The sequence below is a fragment of the Epinephelus moara genome, chromosome 10 (assembly GCF_006386435.1).
Source record: "Epinephelus moara isolate mb chromosome 10, YSFRI_EMoa_1.0, whole genome shotgun sequence".
Classification (NCBI taxonomy): Eukaryota; Metazoa; Chordata; class Actinopteri; order Perciformes; family Serranidae; genus Epinephelus; species Epinephelus moara.
In genome coordinates this window covers 16,457,736-16,467,959 of record NC_065515.1, presented here as the reverse complement: position 1 = coordinate 16,467,959, position 10,224 = coordinate 16,457,736, and the positions used below count along the sequence as shown (strand labels likewise).

General features: G+C 41.3%; 1 protein-coding gene across 1 annotated transcript; it reads right to left on the bottom strand.

Moving 5' to 3' along the window:
* Nucleotides 1–1,062: 1,062 nt before the first annotated feature.
* On the bottom strand, nt 1,063–9,659 carry use1 (unconventional SNARE in the ER 1 homolog (S. cerevisiae)). Its single transcript, XM_050055416.1, has 8 exons — nt 9,526–9,659; nt 7,383–7,432; nt 7,205–7,283; nt 6,799–6,951; nt 6,471–6,486; nt 6,297–6,327; nt 5,853–6,015; nt 1,063–4,021 (listed from the first exon to the last, which is right to left on the bottom strand). The coding sequence occupies exons 1-8, from the start codon at nt 9,622–9,624 to the stop codon at nt 3,839–3,841; spliced, it is 774 nt and encodes a 257-aa protein (XP_049911373.1). The 5' UTR covers nt 9,625–9,659; the 3' UTR covers nt 1,063–3,838.
* Nucleotides 9,660–10,224: the final 565 nt, after the last annotated feature.

Below are 10,224 nucleotides of genomic sequence, written 5' to 3'. Positions count from 1 at the left end.
TCAGTCTGTGATAGTCTGGTGACCTGTCCTGGGTGTACCCTGCCTCTCGCTCAATGTCAGCTGGGCACACCTGCAACTCCTAACAGGATAAGTGGTTACAGAAATTGAAATGAAACGAAAAACTGCGTAACTAGTCTTAACTATGTTGGGTACTGTGATACTTAAGTTGATCACATATTTAGTATGACAAATGTTGATCATCAAAGTCACTACTAACTCTGGAGATACTTTCTAACCCTGGTTGTAACAGCTTCATAAAAGGTCTTCTTACACAATAACTGATTCAGCTAAATTTCCAAACACAGAGTGCCGAGTGTTGAAGACACTATTTTCAGAGTGTTCCTGTGGGAAAAGAGCACAGGAAGGAACCCATTCAGGTTTCTGGGGTCAGAGGTTAAAAGTGTCATTAATGAGCCCCACAGATCTCAGGGCATTTTCTGAATAGAGGAACTTAACACGTCCCAGACTCTGCAGTCTGTGTAGGAAACTAAAACGAAACAGTCTCTTCCAGCTAATGGGATAATACAGCCATAATGAACATGAGAAACCACACCGCTGATGAAGTCATGTTCTGTAGCTGCAGCCTCACAGAGCGGATCACACAGCCCGAGCATTAGGCCTGAGAATGGAGGCGCAAACAGCTGTGATTTAACTGAGGGATGATGATCCTCCGCAGTGACACAACCTCATTTGGTCTCCTGGTGGCCTGCATACCTCGGCTTCCAGCAGGCAAAATACCCCCCAGGGATCCTAAAATACACGGCAGGCCAGGCCCAGGCCCAGCCAGCCAGCCAGCCAGCCGTGAGGAGGGGCAGCAGCCGGGGAGAAGGAAGAGAAGAAGGGCCAGGGGCAGAGCTGCAAGCCTGGACAAGCTAGTCAGCTCCGCAGTCCTCAGACGACAGTCAGACTGACAACACAGCAGGAATGTTAAACTCTTAGAAGCTTTCTCACTGCGTCTGCTCTCATTAAAAAAAACTCAGCTTTGAAGCAGCGATTCCCCAAACGTTACGAGGATGAATGAAGTCAGAACAAAAGCTGACAAATGCACAGATCACCCAGAAGTCACATATGGCCGCTGTGTGCTTTTTCTGTGGCCAACTGCCTTTATTTAGCCATACTTCAGTTGTCAGATCACTGCTAAATGAGTAGCGGGGTTAATCAGGCCATCAGGGTCATGGAGGCCATTATCTGGTCTCATATTAAGGATGTGACTGACACACTGTGGCCGCATGATGTCATTGCATCTGATGTTTCCAACAACAGAGGGTGCAATTTGGTATCTTAGTTCATGAGGAAAGGTCATACACAGCTCTCACAACACACACACACACACACACACACACACACACACACAGTACTCAGGATTATTATGCCAACACAATGACAGGAAGTGGTTGTAATTTGCCGCTGTGAATATGTGATTCATGGGGTTACAGTCGTTTTAACAAGAGCTAAATCTTACGTTGTCAACATCATCGGCCTCAGCAGTCATCACCAACATACAAATGTCAACTGATGGACATTTATGGAATCTAACACGTACAGACTCATAAACAACAAACAGGACTGAGGAGATTATTGGACATAAGATGAGAGGAGAACTAAAGAACATTTAACAAATACAAACAAAACAAAACTTTAAACCTCTTCACAGTGAATGCCTCTAAAACTTGATATAATATTCCAATTTAGTGAAACACTTTACTTTAACCCCTTGTTTAACATTTATATGCAAACATTTAATAACTGGTTCATAGGACGCTATAATGTCATCGTTACGGATTTAAGTGTTGATTAATGTATTGTTCGACAAATATAACTCTTCCTGATGGTGAGTGGAGGCTGCTCTAAAAACAGATCATGACCGATAATAAATATCCGAACATTTATTTGGTATGCATTTTTAATTCCTCCTAGCTATCTTGGATTAGTAGGACCTGATAATATAGTCCCAAAATCCTCAAACGAAACAACAATTAAGTCCCAACGTCCTCAAACAAGTGCAGCTTCTCACCTTGTTACTGTTGCTATTGTACAGCATATCAAACTACAACAGTTATTAATCATAATTAAACAAGTTTGAACCATTAAAATCTGATCAGGTTTTGGACCATGTCCATTTTTGTGGCAGGGTCGGCTGTTGACGGCTTAGCAGAGATGGCTGCCATCTTGTTTTTACATGGATTAGTGTGAACAAATAAGTGTCCACGAACGAGGACAACAGGTCTAAGTTAAGCAGAAATAAGTATACAGTCCAGTAAACCCAAAAAGGCAGGGTCTCAGACGGATTTAATAATTAAAAACATGAGTTTTCGTAGCTGAAGAATTGTAGACAATATAGGTGCTTACAACATTACAGTGCTATGAACCATTTATTAAATGTTTAGGATACGTTCACGATACAACCAAATGTGGCCCAAATCTATTTTTTTGCTCTTATGTGACACAGATCTGACTTTTTCTCAGCTGTGTGGACACAGAAATCCAATTTATTCCCAATCAGATCAGGGCCACTTTCATATGTAGTCCTAAATCTGATACATATCTGAACCAATGGCCATGCGACCAATGTCAGAACGATCATTTTTTCCATACAGCTGTGGTTTTTCAATAACATACATCACTGTGCAGGTGCAGATCACTCACAATACAGTGTCGGAGTGGTCTGTTGAAACTACACAGGGCTGCTGTGGCTGTACCGCTACTGCTTAAGGCTGCCCCAGTCACCAGTCGAGAGAACTCCACAGCTAGATGCTCTCTGACGGGGACAGTTTACCTACATGCCATGACAGTGGTGTCACGAGGTGCTGACATGGAATGTAGCCCTGGACATCCTAAAGTTTTGGAGGAACTGTTCTTCCATGAAACCCTACTCCAAAAACATGCCACACACTCTCCCAAACAGAAGCACTTACATGGCTAATTATCATGCAGAATGACAAAATCAGACCTTCCTACTATGGGCTTTATTCAGGAGATGAAGCATGCACTACTATGTCATTCAGTTTTTTCCCCAAATGTGACGTTTGTTGTTGTTCCAACGTGCATGTGTGTGACATTACTGTTTGCATGTGAGGCGTTTCAAGGCAGAGACCCGTTCACACTTATGTCAGATATGGATCACTTCAAACATGAATGTGAACAGCCTCGGCAGGAAGATCAGATCTAGGGAAATAATCAGAGTCAAGCATTAATCCCTGCAGTGTGACTGCAGCCTTATATAGTGCTTATAAATGCTAAACAGGGGCAGTTAAAGTGTCACCAAGTTTAAGCACATCACAGCTGTTTTTAAGTCAGATTTTTTGGGGTCTTGGATCAACTCAACATAGTGCTGAAACCGTGGTGTATACAGTGGACGGTTCGTGAACTCTTCAAGATGTATGCACTGCGAAAAAAAAAGTTCTACAAGCTGATTTTTGACTTAAGTCCCACTGAGAAAGAACACACATGTATGAATGGCTCGTAGCCTCCCTGATGAAGGATTAAAATAATTAAGGCTCAGTCCCTGCTGTCTGGGTATTAAGACTATGTTGCTGCTCGCAAACTAACCTCCAACAAGAAGCTCTTCACCTCCAGTCATGTTCTGCCCTGCTTAAAAAAAGGAATACTGATGCTGCAAACCACATTTTAAACTTCCACCGGCCCGTTTAAAGGAAGCATTTCTGTTTCAAAAGTGCAAATGTTTCGGTTCATCAAGCCGAGTCGTTTTGGTTCTGACCGCTACGGATCTGTATCACGCGTACAGACGAGCTGTGTAGATCTATGAGGCCTATGTAGAGATTGCTTTGTAAACACAGGAGGATGAAGGACTAAAAGAGTTCGGGAATGTGCACGGTCATCATCGGAGTCTGGGGAAGATTCTGATGAAGAGGATCATGCTGATGAAGGTGAAGGAGACCAGGATGAGCATCAGCCACAGCAGCCAGTTGACGGACTTCTTGGTGTGCTGCTCCAGCCGCTCCGACTCCGTCTTCAGCTTCTCGAAGTTCATGTCGGCCTGACGCATGGATTGGCTCAGAGTCTGGGAGGGAGAGGAGGAAACAACTGATCAGGTGAACAACAAGATAAATGTTGAGCACACAAACCTACAACTCCGCTGTCTTATTCAGAGGCTGCAGACGTTCATAGGTTGGTTATTTGTCTTATAATGCCCACTTGTGAACAGAATCAGCTGAGACGTGTGGCGTCAGAAGGAGAAAATGTTTGAGGAACAGGAACACAAAATGGGACCCACAAGGCAGCTACTGTATGTAAAAACACCATATCTCACAGAAAATGAAAATATCTGACACATAAAAACATACTGGCACAAATGTTAAAGGTTAAGTCTGACAGAGCTGCACGATAAACCAAATATTTACAAGACAATACACTGTTAATGAGTTATCAACAGCCCTTAATATTGCTCAACACTCATCCGACCCAGCTCGCCTCAATCACTAACAGTTGCCTGCCACTTTTTAACACCACAGTGTTTCCCCCATATGCATCTCTTTAACGCTACACCATTTTGTACTACGGACGCTCCTTATTCACATCAATTCACACCCCTGTGAGTGAAGCATATAAGCAACAAACTTTGTGCTTACCTGATACTGTCAGCACATGATTGTAAGAAACAACAACTGGGTAGATGTCAACCATGACGCACGCAATGCTGATTACGGATTCAGGATTATAATTTGCCGAGAGGAAAACAGTCCAGCAACTTCACGTGACTACTGCGCAGTAATGTTATAGTGTATGCAATCATTTGATAGGAATTCGCAAAGGTAACATGCACCGACTGTTTCCTTCTTCCTGGAGGCGGGCCTCACTTTGCTTAAGGGCCACTGTAATGCAATAAAGCTGTCAATCTCAATGATAACAGAAAAATTCCCTCACATAGATATTAATGTTATGTATTATTTGAATAGGATTCCCTTATAGAGCCATCATAAATGTCAGTTATTACCACTGAAAATGTCAATACGTTTAAGTAGATTAATACTGTTTGGTAACACAACTTTTTTTGTTCAGTAAAAGCATATGTTCCTAAATCTTGAAACACCCTCCCGGTGCTGGCAGACACATAGAAACCTCCTGGAAGGGCGCACCTTGCCAACACACACACACACACAATAGATAAATAAATCAAGAATTCTTTTTACTTCACTGCAACAACTCTATTCTATAGGAAACACTGCACGATACCATCTTTGACATGATCACAGTATTTGCTCCTGACCACCATATACACAGTCAGCCAGGCGTATAAATGCAGAACGATGTGTATCAAACTAGTTCCTTATTTGCTTCCTGTTATACTCAGCAGCCATAGATCAAATTCCTACAAACAAATTTAATCTCTGATCGTCTCTGTAAAACCTGGGTCTACAAAAAAACTGCTGCGAGAAACAGACAGGCTGACATATTACTGAATTAAAGTTTTGTTTAATCATTATTTTGTCTGGTGAAATGTAGTCTTGGCAAATACATATTTTATATGGATGCACGATATCAGCACATTATCAGAATCGGCCAACATGCTTTTTCTTAATTTGAACAATGAATGAATATTACGTACATTTAAAAGTATTGTATGTCATGTCTCCATCTGCTGATGAGCCATCATGGTAAGAATATGCATGCATAGTATGATGTTAATTCCACTACAGAAGAGACTAAAATTAGTTGGGGAAAAAGTGGATATATCAATATCAGTATCGGCTATCTACCAAATGAGTTGTTACATATCGCCATATCGGATAAAAAATCCAATATCGTGCATCCCTAATATTTCACACCTTAGTAACCCTGATCTTATACAGTATGACAAACACTGTAATTCTTGCACGTGTGTATCCAGTTACCTGGTTGTCCTGTTTGATGATGTTCTGCGCTGCCAGAGTGTTGTTCTTCAAGTTTCGGGCCAGGTTGAGCATGTCATCAGCAAGTTTCTCCTGCAGGTTGTGGTGGTGCTGCAGGACGGCCTCCAGCTCTGCAGCCGACTGACGCTCATCCAGAGGAAGACCTCTGCACAAGGCCGCACAGCTGGGTTAGCATTTTTATTTTACTGCAGGCACGGTCAATACATACAATGATAAAGGTTCCTACTAAAAGCATTTAGCAGTGAGGAGTGAGAGTGTGCACAGACACAGATGAAATGATACTGTGAGACACATTCATGATTTAACAAACTGGGAATGAGCCTGAACTTTTCAGACACAATCACTAGATGTTAGTCTTATATGTAAATAAATACAGTATAATGGACATTAGTTCTTTGTGACAAGAAATAACACGAGCAGCGTTACCTTCTGTTTCGCAAGTCTGTTTCTGCCGTGCCTGTAGAGAGGAAAGGAGAACGTCATCATTCTAAAATATCACTACCAGGAGAGAAGCTTGTTTAAATATGTGATGTCATTTCTCAGTCAAAATACTGAATTTAAGATGACTTTAAGACTTTGAATTTAAAAAAAAAATCTTACCTTTGCCTGACAACCCCTGCAATGACACAAACATAGACAGAGTGAGTGGCCCAAAGTATTTTTAAATGTTGCTTTTCCAACCAAATTTAAAAATTTGGAAAGCCAGACTTAAGCAATTGAGGCATGACAACAGAATATAACTAACTGACAACACTAGTTTAAAGCTAAAGTACAGTCTCAAATGTACAGATTTTACATGGTAAACCAACTGTAAATGAACTGCTGGCTAGTAGTGAGCAAAACAATGCAGATGTCATCGATCAGTTTTTACTTCTACAGTGTGTAAATCTCAAGATATTTAAGCTCAACTGTGTAAATCTCATCTTACCGTGCCGAGCAGCTCGTCCCTCATCTCTCCTGTACAACGGGCCTTCGTCTGCATGTGGACAGTTTTAGAGGCAGGCATCCTCTCATTGGCTATCGTTGGTGTTCGTCCGGGGGCGAGGAACTGATTGGCTAAAGCTTTTTCTGTTGGTGAAGACTGTCAGCGAGCACAGAAGAGGGAAGAGGTCAGAAAACTGAACAGGAGAAAAACTCAAGAAACAAGAGCTGATAGTTTCATGTTTTTAGGTATTTAGGATGTCCAGTTCAGATAACAAATAAGGAACACAGAGGATGAAGTACTATTTATAACACTGCCATAAATGTTAACGTGACAATAACACATTCTGTGCATAATACAGAAAATGACAATGATCATGAAAGTGTTGGATTTGTAAAATACTGCCACTGACCAGTTTCTCTGCCTCAAGAAGTCCTTTCAGAAAATCTACTTTTCTTGTATATTCAGTCAGGATTTCTGCTGTGGGTTTGCTGGAGAAAAAGATGTATTTACTTACGTGTTACAAATCAGCAATAGTAATAATAATAAAAAACACATTAAGATACATGAGAGGTTAAGAGAGATGTTACCTCAGGCTTTTCCTCAGAGCCACCAACATCTCCTCCAGGGCACCAACATACTAAAGGAGACAACACACAGACAGTCATTGTAAATATTATATTGTTTGAAGCAGACATGAACTTTAGAGATGCCAAGCTGTGCACACTCTGCTGTGCCTCAGTCTTTTGCAGCTTTTTTTTGTATTAGAAAACAAAGACAAGGCGACACTAAATACCTAAACCCACTGTTCTTATTAAAACATCCATCCAGAGGTTAAGTGTGAATGTTAGCCACTTTAAATGTATTAACAAACACATTATTTAACCTGGAAATTCAGCAGTTCGCTGGGATGAACATCACAGTGGCATTTGACTTCACTAATGTTTATCTAACATTGACAAACCAGATAAAACAGCAGACTTAAAAGGGACTGAGGGTGTTCATTCTCACTATCTCTGATCCAACGACAGCCTTCAGGACAATACATTAATGATCTCAAGATTATGGTAAGAATCTGTGTATAAATTACAACTAAAGAAGGTGCCAAGGCCGTCAGATTTTTCAAACAAGGCAAGTATACACCGATCAGCTAAAACATTAAAACCAGTGACAACAGGTGAAGTGAATGACATTGATCTTCTCGTTACAATGCAAAGTTCTGCTGGGAAACCTTGGTTCCAGGCAATCATATGGTTATCACTCGACACGCTCCATCTATCCAAACACTGTTGCAAACCAGGTGCACCCCCTTGTAGCAACGGCACCCCCCGATGGCAGTGGTCCCCCAGCAGCACACTGCCCCATGCCACACCATAAAAACTGCTCAGTAATGGCCCGAGAAAAATGAACTCAAAGCTCAAGGCATCGACCGGGCCTCCAACTTTCCCAAATGCCAATATGATGGAGCATCTGTGGGACATGGCGGTACCCCAGAGGACCTGCATCCATGCCTTAACAGGTCAGAGGCCCAACTGTGAATCAGACTTGGTTCTGACCTGTCAAGGCATGGACACAGAACCTCCGGGGTCCTGTAGTGTTTGGCACCAGGGCATTGAGAGTGGACTCCTGTAGGTTGCGAGGTGGGGTACCGGCATGTCGCACAGTCTGATGTTCAATCATATTGGGATCTGGGGAATCTGGAGGCGAAGTCAACACCTTGAGCTCTTTATCACGTTCTTCAGAACATTCCTGGGCAAATTATGTAGTTTGGTGTGGCACACTGTCCCGCTAGGGGGGACCATTGCCATTGGGGAGTGCCGTCGCTACAAGGGGGTGCACTAAGTTTGCAATAATGTTTGGGTGGTAAAGCATGTTAAGTGTGATCTAAATGAATGCCAGGAACCCAGAGGTATCCCAACAGAGCTTTACATCGTAACAACATGATTAAAGTTACCTATCAGTGGCTTTAATGTGTTGACTGATCAGTGTATATACAAGCTGTTTATTAGGCACACTTAGCCAAAACTAATGCAGTCTAATACAACAGTCCTGCATTTGAGAGGTATTGATTCAATTTAATGATCATCCTGGAGGCTGCAGTTTGTTTAATTCTAATATTTAGTCCAATCTCATTGATATAAAAATGTGATGGACAAAAGAAACACAGCTCAACAGCACCACAAACTACATCCTGCAAAATCACCATAAAGTTGAATCAACACCTCTTTAAAACAGCAAAAAAGGAACATGATTAGCTTTGTGATAGGTAGGATTAATTGCAGGAAAGTTGAATTATACAACTGTGACAGCTATCTGTATCTAATAAACTGGAAACTTAGTGTAAAGGTGTGAATATACAGTTGTAGCTGTGGTTTAGATCCTGGTTCAGCTGTAGGTGTTCAAATGTGATTTGCAGTTCAGGTGCAGCATTAACGTCACTGTTAGCTGTCATTAATACAACAAGCTAGCTTGGAAAAAGGTTAGCAAATAGTCTACAGATAAATTGTACCGCTAGTTAAAAGTGTTTAATGTGACGTGTGTCGGAGCAGAAAACACCAGTGAGCGGTAAAACCTGACAACAGACTCCTCTGTCAGTGATTTCAGTGACGACGTGGCTAACAGCCTGAGCGGCTAACGGCTAACAACAACAATAGTCATGCTAACTGCAGCTGATGAAGGTCACTGAAAACAGCACCGGACTGTAACAGTCACTTCCGGTCTACATCGTCTCACCTTCTCCAGCCTCCATTCAGTCTCTCCACGTTTCTCCGACGCTATAGATTCACAGCGGGACAGTAATCTGATAAAATTTATTTCTAATCTCGAAGCCATGTCTGAAGCTGACACACGGTCGCAGCAGTATGACGTCTATCAAACAGCTCAGAGATGACGTAGGCGGAGAGACACGTTAAACAGCGTGGAGGCTTAATGAGGTGTCTTTCAAGATATCACATAGAATCTACCAGGTGAAGGTTGTGATTTAAAGATTCAAGCTGAATATGGATTATCAGTGTGATTTCTGTCGACTGGAAAAGTATTTTATTCATTTTTATTTCATTTCTCTCTGTATATACATCAGACTGTTTTAAATTGATGTATAAAAAAGAAACTTAAGATTAATGTTGCCATAAATGTGTTTGATGTATTGCTATATTTGAGCATAGACTGTATTTGAGTCAAGATAAGACTGGAAATAACTTGTATACCCTACAATACTGTTAATTTTGACAAATCCCATATTCATAAAAATAAATTGTGATTTATGGTGATAAGTGGTGATTTTCAACAATATAGTATCAAATTATCTAATGTTAAGAACAAAAGCTATTAAGATCTTAAAGTTAATAAATGATTATATTATGCATATAACAAAAACCCATTATAAACTGTTGGGGGAAAAGAAGTGTTGTGGAGTGACTAGTTACATGTAAC

Coding starts and splice junctions, on each gene's coding strand:
- use1 (XM_050055416.1), bottom strand. CDS start 9,624: ATGGCTTCGAGATTAGAAATAAATTTTATCAGATTACTGTCCCGCTGT. Junction 7,433..9,525: donor CTGAATGGAGGCTGGAGAAG/GTGAGACGATGT, acceptor TGTCTCCTTTAG/TATGTTGGTGCCCTGGAGGA. Junction 7,284..7,382: donor GCTCTGAGGAAAAGCCTGAG/GTAACATCTCTC, acceptor CTTTTTCTCCAG/CAAACCCACAGCAGAAATCC.